Source organism: Maylandia zebra, linkage group LG19, assembly GCF_041146795.1.
Source record: "Maylandia zebra isolate NMK-2024a linkage group LG19, Mzebra_GT3a, whole genome shotgun sequence".
Taxonomy (NCBI): domain Eukaryota; kingdom Metazoa; phylum Chordata; class Actinopteri; order Cichliformes; family Cichlidae; genus Maylandia; species Maylandia zebra.
In genome coordinates this window covers 24845798-24862703 of record NC_135185.1, presented here as the reverse complement: position 1 = coordinate 24862703, position 16906 = coordinate 24845798, and the positions used below count along the sequence as shown (strand labels likewise).

Genomic DNA, 16906 nt, shown 5'->3' with positions numbered 1-16906 from the left:
TGCATTGAAATGAAATAATTACTGAATTTAAGTTAAAAATTTTGAATGAGATAAAAAAAAAAACCCTGAATTTAACCTGAAAACAAAAGTGCTGAAGTGCTAAAAGCTGACGTTTAACATAGAAGAAGAAGTTGGAAAAAAGCTGAAAATGTTTTAATTGTAAATTAGAAAAACCTAAGAAATGAGAAAAGAACATTTAGAGTCAGAAAACATCTGAAAGAATATTAAAAGGTCATATTCTTTGAATCACTGAATGACTAAAATGTGATCCCTCCACTTGGACCCACACAGTTTAAAAAGTTTACATCTCTGAGCTTTGAAAGACAAGATGTTGGAAAAAGAACAACGATGGCGACGTTTTGAGGGTAAAATGATGGCTTTAACACTGTGGACACAGCAGCAGTTGAAAGAGAAGTGTTTAAGATGAATCTTGGCAGAGTGGCAGAGAGAGCTCGTTAAGCAGGCAGGTGTGAGCCTGGTTGCTATAGTGACCGCACCCAATGGCTCCATACACACGGACACAGACATGCACCTCACTTTTGCTGCTTAAAATGAACAGAAAAGTCAGGCCGAAACAAATCGTTCCCAAATGAAAAGTAAAAGTCGTATTGACAAAATTCTTTCACCGTGAGCGACAGCAATGTCTAGTCTACCAAATTCTCAGTTTTCATGTCTGTGGAGTTTATTATATGGACGTGGTGACAGTGGAAAGACACCATGCTCTTCTGATTTTCAAACGAACCTTCTGAGCCATTTTAACATTAGAGTCTATGGAAGAGTTGGAGGGAGGAGGCTGTGCATTGGTGACATTTATGAAAGAACCATAACACCTAGTACAATAGTAAACACATTGGATGAAAGAGGACAGCCATGGCTACGTTTTGAGGGTAAAATCATACCTGTAGAGCAAACGCTGCGGACACAGCAGCAGTTTTAAAAAAGATTTTAAGATTATTTTTTTTGCTCCTCTCACTCTAGCAGTTGAGCTGCCTCACTCTAGCCCCAACATTCCGTCCCATACACACCCATTATAAACTCTGAAACGGGTGAAAAAACATCATGAAACTTAAACTGGAACTGAAGAAAAAGTATAATAGATATTGAAAAGATAAATGCAAGTTGAATAGTTGAATGTCTTGTCTTCGTTTTAAAGTTTGAATGGTGGCTCTATGTCAATGTATGTGGAAGTAGTAAGAGTTTAAAAATGAGTAAGTTGAATGAGGATTTGAAGGGTCTCCCCATTGAAATACATTATAAATTTTTGTTGAATAAAGTTGAATAAAATTAAAAATATAAATGTTAAAAATATGAAAAATGGAAGCAGTGTTGTCCAAAAGAATAGGAATCTAACGGTGTTGGAATGGTTTTTCTAAGTTGAACGGTTTTGAAGGAGTAGGATTACAAAAAACGTACGGAATACAGAATAAAATATAATAATAATAATAATAACTAGAAAGTGCATTTTCTGAAGAAACTGCAGTGTGAATGCTTGAATCTGAATGTATGCACTGAAATGAATTAATTGCTGAATTTAAGTTAAAAATCTTGAATGAGATAAAAAAAAAAAACCCGAATTTAACCTGAAAACAAAAGTGCTGAACTGCTAAAAGCTGAACGTTACACAGAAGAAGAAGTTGGAAAAAAGCTGAAAATGTTTTAATTTTAAATTAGAAAAACCTAAGAAATGAGAAAAGAACATTTAGAGTCAGAAAACATCTGAAAGAATATTAAAAGGTCATATTCTTTGAATCACTGAATGACTAAAATGTGATCCCTCCGCTTGGATCCACACCATTTAAAAATTTTAAATGTCTGAGCTTTTAAAGACACAGTGTTAGAAAGAGAACAACGATGGCGACATTTTGAGGGTAAAATGATGGCTGTAACACTGTGGACACAGCAGCAGTTGAAAGAGAAGTGTTTAAGATGAATCTTGGCACAGTGGCAGGCAGAGCTCGTTAAGCAGGCAGGTGTGAGCCTGGTTGCTATAGTGACCGCACCCAATGGCTCCATACACACGTACACAGACATGCACCTCACTTTTGCTGCTTAAAATGAACAGAAAAGTCAGGCCGAAACAAATCGCTCCCAAATGAAAAGTATAGGTCGTATTGACGAAATTCTTTCACCGTGTGCGGCAGCAATGTCCAGTCTACCTAATTCTCAGTTTTCATGCCTGTGGAGTTTATTATATGGACGTGGTGACAGTGTAAAAACACCATGCTCTTCTGATTTTCAAACGAACCTTCTGAGCCGTTTTAACATTAGAGTCTATGGAAGAGTTGAAGGGAGGAGGCTGTGCATTGGTGACATTTACGAAAGAACCATAACACCTAGTACAATAGTAAACACATTGGATGAAAGAGGACAGCGATGGCTACATTTTGAGGGTAAAATCATACCTGTAGAGCAAACGCTGCAGACACAGCAGCAGTTTTAAAAAAGATTTTAAGATTAATTTTTTTGCTCCTCTCACTCTAGCAGTTGAGCTGTCTCACTCTAGCCCCAACATTCCGTCCCATACACACCCATTATAAACTCTGAAACGGGTGAAAAAACATCATGAAACTTAAACTGGAACTGAAGAAAAAGTATAATAGATATTGAAAAGATAAATACAAGTTGAATAGTTGAATGTCTTGTCTTCGTTTTAAAGTTTGAATGGTGGCTCTATGTCAATGTATGTGGAAGTAGATACAGTTTAAAGAGGAGGAAGTTGAATGAGAATTTGAAGGGTCTCCCCATTGAAATACATGGGAAATTTTTGTTGAAAAAAGTTGAATAAAATTAAAAATATAAATGTTAAAAATGAGAAAAATAGAAGCAGTGTTGTCCAAAAGAATAGGAATCTAACGGTGTTTGAATGGTTTTTCTAAGTTGAACGGTTTTGAAGGAGATAGATTACAAAAAACGTACGGAATCCATAATAATAAAATATAATAAAATAGAATAAAGATTAGAAGAACAATACTGTGAATGCTTTTCAAGCATTCACACTAATAAAGATTACAACAACAATACTGTGAATGCTTTTCAAGCATTCACACTAATAACTAGAAAGTGCATTTTCTGAAGAAACTGCAGTGTGAATGCTTGAATCTGAATGTATGCACTGAAATGAATTAATTGCTGAATGTTAAGTTAAAAATCTGAATGAGCTGGAAAATACAGAATTTTTAACCTGAAAATAAAAGTGCAGAACTTTTGAAAGCTGATGTTCACACAGAAGAAGTTGGAAAAAGCTAAGCATGTTTAAAATGTAAATAATAAAAAGATGAGTAATGACAAAAGAAAATTTAGAGTCAGAAAACCTCTGAATGAATATTAAAAGTTCATATTCTTCTAATTGAAATGAACTTAAAAGATGAACAAACATTCTGCAGAAAATACAAACTTTAATATACAGCATGATGTTTTTCAGACATATACACATGTGTATATCATGTTTAATAGTATTACATACATCAATTTGTTTTGTATGTCATAGAAAATAACATAAAAATCTTAAGTCATATTTTACAGCTTCTTTCTGAAAAGGACTGGTAGAATAAAGAAAAATAACTAAATTAAATAACTAAATAAAAAATAATGAGCAACATATGAAATACATGAAAATTCAACTTTTAAAACCACAATCCTGAACCTTTAAATTGTGTTGGTTTCTTAGAACATGGCTGAACAGCTGTTTCTATCGGTCTACTTAATCTTCTGATCTGTCTACACATCTTTTTATTACTCATTCTTTTTTATGTTTTAATGTAAACAGAGTCCACACAGTGGTAAAAGAGAACTGTATAGAGATTTGTGAGTAAACTCAAATGAAAGCCTAAGGTGGTGACACAGTTTAACACATGCAAATAATCAAATAAACACATTAGTCCTTTTTGTGAACATGGATAAATAAGTATCAATACAGCATTGTTCAGCCATGCCACTAAAGGCTTTTTTACACATTGTTTTAACCTGGGCTCAGACACAAAGTCCCAAATTTAGTTAGTCCCTGACTTTGAGTTGTGGTTATGACTAATTATTATACACAAGGCTTTATCTATCTAAACTCTAAGGACACAAATATGAAAAAACCTATACTTACCAGCTGATACCCCACACTACACACTAGGTGTGCCATGTGACCTGAAACTTTGGTACAAAATCATCATAATCATTCTGTTAACACTGTTTTTTAACGCTGTTTGTGTTGCTGTTCAGCAGTTTAAAATGTTTTAGATTGGATTACATGGAATGAATTTGAATTTTCTTGGGGGGTTTTGTGTGTGTTTCGTTCTCAGCAGATTTTTTCTTCCATAACGTTGAATTCCAGTTACCACATTTCTGGTCATATGACATCCCAAGTGCCCACTTAAAAAAATCCCTACAGTTAATTCAACATTAAAACAAAATAAAAAAATGTTAAATAAATAAAGGTTTGCTCTGTGATGAAATATTAAATAAGCATACATTGTACAGAGCACTAACAATGAAAACAATCCTTTAGCCTGTTGATCAGAGAGAGGCAGTCATTATGTCCATTTAAAACCTGTAATCACAGAGCACAATGTTTCTGTGAAACTATGAAGTCCCATATGATCCTCATCACGTCCAGTGACTTCAGAGTGGATCCTCCCTGTCATCCGGCCAGTGTTTGATGTGTGGCAAGCAGCACAGAAGCAGGATAGCTGAGGACTTTAAAAGAAGAGCAGAAAACGGGAACATATGTAGTTGTAAATGTAAATATCAGTGATACTTGTCTTGTCAAAGGGAATAAAATAATGAAAATGTTAACTTACACACTCATTTAGAGAGGATCTTGACACTGCACAGAGGAGGCACAGTCAGTCTGACAATGATGGTGATCTCCAGGGATGTTTTCCTGCAGCAACATTCCTGCCAACTGGCCATATGATCCAGAGTAGTTGGTTTGTAATGAACAGAAAGGTGTATATGTTAGGTAGTGTGCACTCAGAGCTGGTCCTAAGAAACAAACACATCCTGTAATAAACTGAATACCTGTAGTAGTGCTGCTGCAAATATGAAGCCCTTCTATCATGAGTGGTTTCAAAGAAGGTGTTTTGGAGGCTCGGTCACAGAAACTGTGCAGTCTGTTCAGTCCTGAGTGTCTCAGCTCTGATGGGGATGGATCACAGAGGGAAACACCTGAGTACAGACATTACAATACACTCTAACACTCCTAAGGTCAAGTGAAAACACAATTTAAACACTTTACAAAGAATGAATACATGTTTTCATGGAAATTATGTCATTAACCCTTTTTGTTGTGAGTAAATCTCACCGACTGCTTGTGGGACAAGCTAGAAGGAGGACTTATCACAGAATGTCTCCTGTGCTCCAGATGTGAAGTCTCACGCTCTGATCGTACGGCGATGAAGATGGTGATGATGAAGCCTCTCTGATCTGTGGCATTACAGTTTCTAGCTGCTATGTGCTTCACACTGTTGGATCTTACATGTGAAGCTTGGAGAAGACACAGGAGGACTGTGTCTCTCTTAAAAAAGAAAAAGGGAAACCTAACACCCCCCCCCCCCCCCCCCCCCCTCAGCTCCCACCGTAAACCCCCCCCTCAACTCCCCAACCTCACACCATCCAATGTCTATACAAATGTAGGGTATCAGCTGGTAACAGAAAGCAAGTGTTACATATGTACTACTTATGTAACACTGCTGAAACATTTCTGGCCAGAAATGTGCAGTTATCAACCCAGACCCACCCTGATGATTGCACTGGCCGAAACATGATAAAAGCTCATAAAAATGTATGTTTCATCGAAAGATTTGTCCAAAAATATAATCGTATACTTTTGAAAAAGTTTAAAGTTTATAACAAACCAAAATAATAACATTTTTGTAAATAGTATTTCAAAATAGAGGCACACATAAAGTGGCTTAACTGTCATTATTGCTGTAATTAGGTTTGTTTGTTTGTTTGTGTTTGTTTTTTTAAAAAGCAACCTTTAGTCATTATTGTTCTCTCAGAAACAATGAAGAAGCTGTTGAACATTTATGTGTTGTGTAGGCAATCCTCTGGTCCACCCTCCCTCCCTCCCAGCCACGGTGAGACTGGGGCAGCCTGGCAGGATGTTGAAGCCTGGCTGCAGAGAGGATATGCCTACACTATTCATTTTAAACTGCTATATTTGATTTTTCTGACATTTATAGGTTACTGTTAGTGAATTTTAGATTTTCTGTGATAAATAAAATTGTCATCTTTTACTGATCATTACTTAATTCATGTAATTGTATTTTATGTAAACAATTCAACCATTATACTGCAATGCAGAGCGTCAACTTTTAAATATCGCTCTACTTTCTTAAGTCATTCAAAAATATAGAAATTACTTACTGTATTCAAAGATCTAGATCATGAATCATCACAGGACAATACACAGTATACTGGGTCATGGTAACTATGGTAGGTCTTCAAGACTCCAGAATGGAGACATCGATCTGGCTGAGAAATGAAAATTAGGTCAAGCAGTGTGTTCTTCTCTGTGGTAGGGGCAGTGATGACCTGTGCGTATCCCCTAGACTCAAACAACTCCATGATTGGTTTGTTTGCACTGGATAAAACATTCTCATTAAAATCACCACAAACTATGATGGGATGACAGTCCATGATCTCCAATGAGTCTAATAGGCTTACCAGGTTTTTCAGGAATGGCCTCAGAGTGTAGTCTGGAGGTCTGTATACAACTGCAATCAGAGCACTGACTGGTGCTTCAACCTTTAAAGCCAGAAATTCAAGGTCAGTTACATTATGGATGTACTGTTTTTCATGCACTTGAATGTCACTTTTCACATAAACAGCAACTCCACCACCACTTCTGTTTGCCATTTGGGGAAAGTTTGTGTAGGACAGGTGTCTGTTGCGTTTGAACAAATTGTAATTTTCCAAGTGGAGACTCTCTGCGACAAAAGAGCCCCGCAGGTGTGTTTCTGTTAGGCACAAAACATCTGCTAGACACAATTCATGGTGACTTTTGATGTCATTAATGTGAGCTGGCAGTCCCTCTGTATTATGATGAACAATGGTGAAAACCTCTGACCTGCTGAGGGTTTGTCTCACGTGTAGAAGAGGCATCATGTCATCAAGGTTGGCTTGTCTCATGTTCTCAAGTGCTGCAGTGATTTCTGGGTTGGTGAATATTTTTTTCTCCTCCATATCAAGAAGATACAGTCCACTGAGAGACGTCACTCTACTGACAGCTACGTAGGCCATGCCGGGCTCAAAAATGCTCTTAAGAGAGACAACAGCTGATGTAGTTGTCATACCCTGTACCTTATGTATTGTACATGCAAAGGCCAGCTTCACTGGGAACTGTCTTCGTACCACTCCTTTCTGCTTCAGATTCTCCTCTGCTCTCTCAATGTACACCATGTCGTCTGCTGGTGTGCGGTTATTCTTTCCAGATGTCTCATTATCCATTTTAAGTCCAAGTTTGATGATGTGTTGGTCGTTTTCAGAGTGAACTACTCTAAGTAGTTTTCCAAAAGCTCCATTAACCAAACCATTTTGTATGTCAATGTTTCTGGTGAGCATGACACGAGCTCCTTCTGCAACTTTCAGTGTGTCTGGTAACTCGTTTTTACCTCCTTTCAATGGTCTGTCTTGAAGTGCCATTCTGCCAGTTCTAGGATCTTTTCTATAATCATCTGCATGGATGTCAATGATATGAGTGTGGAGCAGAGCCAGTGTTGAAGAGTTGTGTGCATCCACTTCTTTATTAGTTGCAAAAATGTGCAATGCATCAGTCGGACAATGGGCTGGTTCAGTTATGGCCTGTAACAACAAATCTCTATCTGCTTCGCAAAGCTCATCCAACTTTCCTTTTACACGAATTCTGTTCAGCATCTCAGCAAAGACAACATCATCTTTCTGACGCATAATCTCAGTCAGAGTGATCATCTGAAAATGCTCCCGCCACAGGTCGATCTCGGACGGGTCGTGCACACAGAGAGGTTTAGACTGTCGCACTGGGGGTAGCTGATAGAAGTCTCCGACAGCAATGACTGACATGCCTCCAAAGGGTCTCCGAGTCCCTTTGATCTGTTTGAGTCTTGCATCTACATATGCAAAGAGATGTCTTGACACCATAGACACTTCGTCAATGACGATTATTTCAGCATTCAAAAGTTCTGATCTGACTTCATCCAGCTGATTGCCAAGTCCCTGAATGGGAGGTTTTAAGCTTCTAGGCAGCTTGAGAAGAGAATGCAGTGTTGTTCCAGAAATGTTAAAAGCTGCAGTCCCAGTGAAAGCAGTTAACAGGACAGTGGGTTTTGATATGTCAACGTCGTCTGCATATCTGGGCACTTTGCTCAGTATCTTAGATGCTTCTGAGTAGATGCATTTGATAAGATGTGATTTTCCTGTTCCAGCACCACCATTAATATAAAAGAAAAACTGCTCTGGATTTAGAGCACAGACTCTTTTAATGCACCAGTCTCTAACTGCATAAAATATGCAGGCTTGCTTCTTGTTCAGATTCTGAAACATCTGACGTAACAATGTGGGATCAATAGCAGGGGGTTCCCTGATGGCTCTGACTTCTGTTGAAGCATCAGCCTGACGGCTGTAGTCGGGCACATCTTCCTGTTCATTTTCATTGTCTCGCTCTCTTTCTTGTTCGACAAGTGGCAACCTTACGAGATCTGATTCAGGTGCCAGATTACACCATTCGTCAGTCACACCTCTGTTCTGCTCATATTCCTCAACAGCGCTCTCGATCTCCTCACTGTTTTTCTCATATTTTTCTCTGTTTCTTTTGACAATGTGTTGCACGTACTCAAGATGGTCAGTACCTGGTAGCTGTACACAGCCAGCACCATAGAAAGCCTGATAGGATGGCAACGATGGTGTTTTCAGTTCGTGGTCTGAACGATGAGGAAGGTACAGTTTAAGCAGTCTTCCGTAATATTGCTCTGGATGTTTTTCTTGTGAGCAGCGGTGAAATCTGATGATAGCAGGCTTATTGTTTTTGCGCCTTTTGCACAAACCCCATCTCATTGAGAAGGGGCAAAACATCTTTACCTTTTTTCTGTTGGCCATAGACAATCCTGCAAGTAGCAGCAAAGTCTGCCATGCACATCTCCTCATACTCTGGTGTTTCAGGTCTGGCTTTGTATTTGTCATTCAAAGATGTCATCCAAACATTGGAAGACTCAGGTGTTGTGTTGTCCAGAACTGACAGGGGACGACTCATTTTCACAGGATTATCATCAGTTGGAATGAATATTACAGCACGTGAGCATTGCTTCATGTGAAGACCACATGCACGAGCAACACACTCCTGTGCACTGATCTCTCGCTTCTTTGAATATGCCTGCATGACGGCTCTCATTTCATCGCACTCATTTACACTGTCCTTATGGGAGTTCTCAATGACAGTTTTCAGGTACTCAGATAGCCCGCCCTCTTTTTTTGATATATATTTCATTAAATAATTTGCAGCACCAAAAGCATCTAAAACAAAGCTTATGTCGATATTACTGTTCCAGGCTTCAAGCAGATGTGGATTATAGCCGTTTATCCAAGAGTCTTTTGGATCACGCTTTAGTATGATCGTACTCCTCATGTTCATTTTATTCAGGTATCTCTCATATTCTGCATGTGTCAACTTGCATCTTTCCAAGAGCTGCTCTAAACTCATGGAAGCAGTTTCAGGTTCATTCAGCAGCTGGTTCAGTGGTCTGAGCTTGTTCTTTGCCGTTTCTACTTCCAGTGCATCATCCTCACTGGGTCTTGTGATCATTGTCTCATTGCAGGGTGGTTTGGGAAAACCAAAACGGCACCCGGAGCTTAAACTCCTAAAGCACGTCTTTGTGTGGTTCTTACTGTGTTTTTGCACTTCTGTTACTTTTTTGTACAGTTCAGGTTGTTTATGTGGATCAGGCAGCTGAGCTGTAATGTATTTGTTTATAAAATCAAGAACAGTTTGCTCATCATCCTCCTCAAACACAGGAGCACCTTCTACCCACAGGAGGCAGTGTATGTGTGGGCTTCCTCTGTGCTGAAACTCAACTCTGTAAAAGTAGTCAATGACTTTGCCAAGTGGCTCTGCGGGAGATAAGAGTAAATCTCTGAATAATGCTTCAACTCTCTTGTCAAACATGCGCATTGTTGTGACAGGATTGCTTCTCAGGATGTCACACTTTGCTGACCAGTCGAGTCCTTCAAAATTCACTTGTTCACCTTGCTGCCTTGTTATTGCCTCGATCACTTCAGGCCAGCGCATTTCAGCAGCTGAAAATGTGCAAAAGAACGTGGGAGTTCCCAACTGTCTGATCATGGCAAAAAGATCTCTTGTTGTTTTCTCCCAATAGGCTGGGGTTCCTCTCAGAGGCTGCATGAATCTCACTGCATCTTTATTTCGCACCAGTTTCTCCACCTCATGTTTATCTTGTAACATGCCTGAGGTTATTTTTCTACCATCTCTGGTCAGAGGCTTTGCCTTCCTTAACTGTACTGTCATGCTGGATGTAGCCAAGTGTATTTCAGTCACAAACTGTGCAAAGAATAAATAGTTTGTGTCTTTGGCAAAACGATCATCAATGCAGAAAAGTCTTGATTTGAAATACCCACTGGGGGATACTTTGATCAGCCTTCTTTCATCAAGTGTGTTTTGGCCTGTAGGAAACTGCACAGGGAAGGCCATGGCCTCCAGTTTAGGTGTTTTGAAAAAACTTATTGGATTGTTTCTCTCTGCAGGAGCAACAGAGTAGATTCCTTCACTGAAACATAATATCTCCTCAGCCACATCAGGGGGCTGCAAACAGGACTCGAGTGCAAAACCACCATTAGTCAGTCCATCTGCTTGCTCTGAATCATCTCTCATCTGTTCATGCGATTGTTCACCATCACAGGGTAACATGTCAATGTCCTGTTCATTTATATTTTGTGCTTCACTCAGTGCATTTTTCTCACAGCTGTCAATTTCCATTAAATCAGCCTCATCATAATCGTCCTCATTCATGTTTTCATCATCATCATCCTCATCATCTTCATCAGGAAGAGTTGGATCACACAGCTCAGCATCATCTCTGATGCTCACATCCTTATACTGTGGATGAATCTGCTTGAGTTTATGCAGTGCTTGCACAAGTTTAGACCAGCTTACAGTCTGAAACAGCTGATGACCTTTGTAAGACAAGCGTCTCTTCAATTTTACTCTGATCACCTGAGAATTAATTCTCAATCGAGGTAGTGTTTCAACAGTTTCCTGTACCTCTGATGGGACACAGACCACATTTCCTCTAATTGCTCTTTGTCTGCCTTTGGGAAGAGGAATGATCTTGGCAAATGGTATGCACTTGGCTATGAGATGTCTCTCCAGTATGTTGAGATCAGAAAGTTCAGCTGGAATATCAGCAAGATCCAACTTATTGGCAACAGCAAGTGCTGGCATGGATCCATTTTTAAGATGATCGTGGCAGGTGTGACATATCCACTCTCTCTTTCTCTCATCAGGCACTTTGCACTGCTCATTTCTGCAGTTTTCATCACAAACATGAACAAACTTTCCTGTCAAACATGTTGCAGCCACATGTGGGTTTTTGACATACTTTGACCTTGTGCAGGGTCGCACTTGGTTTGGAAATGAAGCCTTGAAGCATACAGTACATGGGTATGATGGTCCAGCTTTGATTTGTGATTTGAACACAGATATGGCCTCGTTGATCACACTGTTGTCACTCTCTTGGGTTTGTCTGTTCACCCATCTGTATTTCCTTTTTATTTTCATTGCACATCTCATGTTGTGCATAATCCTGAATGCAAGATTACTTTGATACCTGTCTCGCATTAGTTGTTTCATTAGTTGTCTGTGTCTTACTCTGAATGCATTGTCACGTGCATAACGCTGAGTCACACGAGATCTCTGTCTCTCTCTGAATTCAGGGTTTTCTTGATACCTTTTAGTTATATAGTTTTTTTGTTTTTGTCTAAATTCAGCATTGTCACAGTAGCGTCTTTTAATATATTGTTGTTGTTTCTTTCTGAATTCATCGTTCTCACAGTAGCGTCTTTTAATATATTGTTGTTGTTTCTTTCTGAATTCATCGTTCTCACAGTAGCGTCTTTTAATATATTGTTGTTGTTTCTTTCTGAATTCATCGTTCTCACAGTAGCGTCTTTTAATATATTGTTGTTGTTTCTTTCTAACTGTAGCATTCTCAGAAAAACGTTTTTTAACATATTGTTTTTGTTTCTTTCTGAATTCATCATTTTCACAGTAACGTCTTTTCATATACTGTTGTTGTTTTTGTCTAACTTCAGGATTGTTTTTATATGTCTCGCTTGCGCAAGATTTTTTCTTTTCTTTGTAATCTTTATTTGAAGCATACTTTTGTTGTTCTCTCCTTTTTTGGTTTTCTTTTCTCTGATTTCTGGGTTTCTCTGATGCCATTAATCTTCTTTTCATTTTGTGCCTTTGTTGTTTATTAACTTTTTTCAGTTTTTGTAAAACTATATCAGAAAGGTCACAGGCAGCAACATTTGTTATGGCAGCATTTGATTGACATGAAAAAGCATCACTTGATGGAAGGAAACTTAATTCACTGCATAGTTCTTCAGTTGGTATATTAGGAGGTTCATTCTGATCTTCATATGATGTGAACTGAGTCACGTGAACTTCTTTTTGTTTCACCGGTGGCGTACAAATGGACATTTGACAAAAGATGTTCTCAGTCAGATCAGTCGTTGTGTTTCTCCTTGGAGTAGAGGAGTTTGCTTCATCAACAGTTGTATCAGAGTGAGTAGATGCCACAGCAGTGGCAGCTGTTGGTCTGCAGACTGTGTCTGTGATAGTATCACTCAGGTTGACTGTGCTCATACTGTAGAACTGCACAGGCTTCAGTTCATAGTTACAAGAGGGTGATATCTCCATCATTTCATAAGAATCTTGGATCCTCTTAATCATGTCACTGAGGAGTGTGAATTTCAGCATCACAGCTGTACCACGATTACGTGACTGTAGTAATAGAGGAAGACCACTGGGTGTTCTGGAGTGTGGATCAAAGAAACCATATTTGCCTGATGTGGATCTGAACACTGCGATACACAATCCACTCATAATCAATAAGGCATACTGCACATCTGACAACAGGCAGCTCAGTCCTGCTTCTAAGCTGAGAAAGGTATCTACTGCTTCCTCTGGAGGTTCTTCAAATGTCCCATACCGGGAAGGCTGTGTCATGTCGACATCATACATAGACCAGCGAGCATCAACTTTGTCTGGCAGCTCATCGGTTGCCAAATGAATATTTTTAGGAAATCTTTTCTTGGCCTCTTTGTACATCACATCACCTTTATCCAAGACCAGATTAAGGTCAGCTGTAGTCATGTTTTCATTCTCATGAAGGAAAGCAAGAAATGTGAGTGAGTTACATGTGCACTGCTTGTTTCTGGAGTCTCCATATTTAGGATGAGCCTGGCTGCGAGATGCACAGACATGTATAACAGAGGGCTGGTTTTCAAGGTTCACTCTTTCTGCATGAGATGGTCCTGCCACATCACTGTGACAGCCTCTTTTCAAAAAGTCAGCATTACCCACCTGTGGGGCACTTGACACCTCATGTTGTTCATTAACTTTATGCTGCAGTCCACTCTTTACAGCATCAGCATAAGATACCTGTTGTACATGTGCAGGAACATGTTGACCTGCCTGTTTGACACTGTCAGAATTGGTCTTTGTAGACACACTGTCTTCTGCAGAGCTCTGAGGAAAATCAAACTCAGCTTGTTCACATGTTGGTACTTTGTGAAACTCATGAAACTTTTTCCAGCGTTGTTTTGCAGCTTGTGACTTTTTCTGCTTCCTTGGCATTTTCACACACCTGCAAGTGTTTCTTAGTCTTTAGAAAATATGTTCACAAGATAAGAGTGGCACACACCAGGAGATGTTGTCTTTGTTTTTATATTTCAGTTTTTATTTGTCTTAAACAGTTGTCTTTCGTTTGACAGTTTGTTCTTCAGTTGAGAGAATATTATGCACTCTCTTTATTGGCTTGGCATTTTTCAGCAGCAAGCCAAGAGTGAAAAACAGGTAGAGAGAAAATTTAGAAGAGAGAACAGGCAGAGCAGGAGAGACACGGCTGGGAAATCACAATCAAACCGTGAATTAGTTTTCTTTGTTCAGTTTGTTCTCAGGTAGAGGCAATATATGCACTCTTTATTGCTTTAATGGCTTGGCGTTTTTCAGCAGCAAGCCAAGAGTGAAAAACAGGTAGAGAGAAAATTTAGCAGTGAGAACAGGCAGAGCAGGAGAGACACGGCTTTAAATCAAACCGCAGATTTTTCTTTGTTTGTTCAGTTTGTTCATAGGTTGAGGCAAAATATGCACTCTTTATTGCTTTGTTGGCTTGGCGTTTTTCAGCAGCAAGCCAAGAGTGAAAAACAGGTAGAGAGAAAATTTAGCAGAGAGAACAGACAGAGCAGGAGAGACACGGCTTTAAATCAAACCGCAAAAGGATTGTTGGTTTGGCAAAATTTCTCACAAACCACAGAGTGAAATACAGATGGAAAGAAGGCAGAGACAATAGGTGGAGCAGGACAGAGGATAGAGGGGTTGGGGGGTTGGGATGTGAGAGAGAAGACTGGAGATCTGGTCCTTGTTCTTCTTCTTCTACACACTCTGAACAAAAAACAAGAAAAAAAAATAATTTTATTAAAATTATATCACATGGTAATTGTATGAACTAAATGTGACTACTGCAAAAGGACAAAACAAATATTCAAGCTAAACTGTTGTCGGCTGCCATGTGCAAAAAGTTGCATAATTGGGCACTTTTTAAAAGAATAAATATTTAATTAAATTCAGCAATAATATTTTTAAATACAAATATGATTGAGTGAATCATTAATTAATCACATGTAGTGTGACTACAAAAATGTACGAAAAAAATATTTTAGCCCAATTGTTAAGCTGCACTTATGTGTATTTATTATAAAATTGTGTTTAAAAGGTCTAGCACAAAGTTTGAACCCATCACTTTACAGCTTATATTAGTCATATAATTTTTTTATTTTGGTCTACTTCTCTTACAGTATGTGCACACCTACCAGGCAAAGCACAGTGTCAGTCAGGTTCCTGAAAGAAACGAGAAATAATACGTTAGTTGTCTGTACAGTGTTATCAGACTAACAGAAATACAAAGCCCACACGACATGATACACTGAACTTCTAGTCAGCAGGGTAATTATAGAGTAATATAGCACACCAACTGATACAGCAGTCATTTTACAATTCAAACTAGTTAACTGAAGTATTGCCACTTATGTAAGGCTACTGTTAGACTGTTACTAGCCTTAGCATTGCTGCTAGCGCTAGCATTCCGGCTAGCATTAGCACTTCAGTTAGTGTTAGCATTGCAGCTAGCGTTAGCATTGCAGCTAGCGTTAGCATTGCAGCTAGCGTTAGCAATGCTGCTAGCGCTAGCACTCTTACTGTTAAAACTGAGCCACAATGGCAATAATAAAGCTAATTTCTTACTTTTGTCTCACTGACCGGCAAGAAATATCACAGGAATATTATTTTTGTCAGTTAACAACTGCTAAGGCTAGTGTTAGCACTATAGCTAGCCTTAGCATTGTTGCTAGCATTAGCATTGAAGCTAGCGTTAGCACTGCTGCTAACAGCAAAACGTAATAAACGTATATAAATGATAGCGAAGGTTATTCTTTTTTCTTTCTTTCTTCTTTGAATTGTTTTTAACTCTGTTGGACTTGATATGTGAGTTTAAATGTCAAACATGTATTTTTTCCATCATAAAAATAAAACACTGCAGTACTGAGTGTACTGTACTTACCACAGCAGAGAGCAAAGCGGAATGACGACAGTTGGTCCAGTGATAGGTTAAAAACAGATGAGGCGTTCAGGTGGTGCTTGGAAATTTGACCATCAGTTTGAACAGCAATAATGAGCATATACATGTCTGTGTGTTGGTCTCTGTGTGTGACAGACATAGAGAGATAGAGGGAAAAAATACACTATACTAGTGTAAAAATTGGTCCTTTTTGCCCAAGTATAAGCGAATGAGTGACATACAGAAAAACAGGGCAACTGGCATTAAATGAGCAAATAAAAAGTATTAAATCTTGAACTGTTTTGTGGGTTTTATTTTAAGACTACTTTGAGTGTATTCGTGGGGAGATAAACTATACAGACTATAAACAGAGACATTAAATGAGATTAGGTTAGTGAAACGTTAGTTAAAAGGTGGGGAAATTAACTACAGACCGATAGATGCTGAGAGCTTTAATTATCCGGTCAGAAAGGATGATTTTGAAGTCATCAACTGACTCCAACTGCCCAGATCTGAAAAACCTTTGTGCCAATCACAATGCTCTACTTAGTTGGCATATACTAACTAGTGACAAACTATTAATCTGTGGCAAAACCCTGTCAAATCTGTCTTATTGTACTTTTGAAAAAGTTAATCTTACTACAATCTAACATTTTTAGGTTTAACCTTGGCAGAGTGAGAGAGAGCTCGTTAAGCAGGCAGGTGTCAGCCTGGTTGCTATAGTGACAATGGCTCCATACACACGACACAGACATGCGCCTCACTTTTGCTGCTTAAAATGAACAGAAAAGTCAGGCCGAAACAAATCGTTCCCAAATTAAAAGTACAAGTCGTATTGACAAAATTCTTTCACCGTGAGCGACAGCAGCTTCTAGTCTACCAAATTCTCAGTTTTCATGCCTGTGGAGTTTATTATATGGACGTGGTGACAGTGTAAAGACACCATGCTCTTCTGATTTTCAAACCAACCTTCTGAGCCATTTTAACATTAGAGTCTATGGAAGAGTTGGAAGGAGGAGGCTGTGCATTGGTGACATTTATGAAAGAACCGTAACACCTAGGACAATAGTAAACACATTGGATGAAAGAGG

General features: G+C 38.8%; 1 protein-coding gene and 1 long non-coding RNA gene across 2 annotated transcripts; both read right to left on the bottom strand.

Moving 5' to 3' along the window:
- Positions 1–3428: 3428 nt before the first annotated feature.
- On the bottom strand, positions 3429–11419 carry LOC143414150 (ATP-dependent DNA helicase PIF1-like). The gene is made up of 5 exons (XM_076877880.1): positions 11240–11419; positions 6658–8823; positions 5008–5122; positions 4788–4891; positions 3429–4683 (listed from the first exon to the last, which is right to left on the bottom strand). The coding sequence occupies exons 1-4, from the start codon at positions 11417–11419 to the stop codon at positions 4833–4835; spliced, it is 2520 nt and encodes an 839-aa protein (XP_076733995.1). The 3' UTR covers positions 3429–4683; positions 4788–4832.
- Positions 11420–14007: 2588 nt separating this feature from the next.
- LOC143414041 (uncharacterized) lies at positions 14008–15585 on the bottom strand. Its single transcript, XR_013094608.1, has 2 exons — positions 15073–15585; positions 14008–14644 (listed from the first exon to the last, which is right to left on the bottom strand). It is a non-coding gene; the product is annotated as an uncharacterized LOC143414041 (long non-coding RNA).
- Positions 15586–16906: the final 1321 nt, after the last annotated feature.

What these genes read in the sequence shown, in the direction of transcription:
- LOC143414150 (XM_076877880.1), bottom strand. Translation starts at nt 11,419, where the DNA reads ATGCCAGCACTTGCTGTTGCCAATAAGTTGGATCTTGCTGATATTCCA. An exon ending in TGGTCTGTGTCCCATCAGAG is followed by an intron (nt 8,824 to 11,239) that starts GTACAGGAAACT and finishes GGCTGTGTACAG; the next exon opens with CTACCAGGTACTGACCATCT. An exon ending in TTGCAGCAGCACTACTACAG is followed by an intron (nt 4,892 to 5,007) that starts GTATTCAGTTTA and finishes TCATATGGCCAG; the next exon opens with TTGGCAGGAATGTTGCTGCA.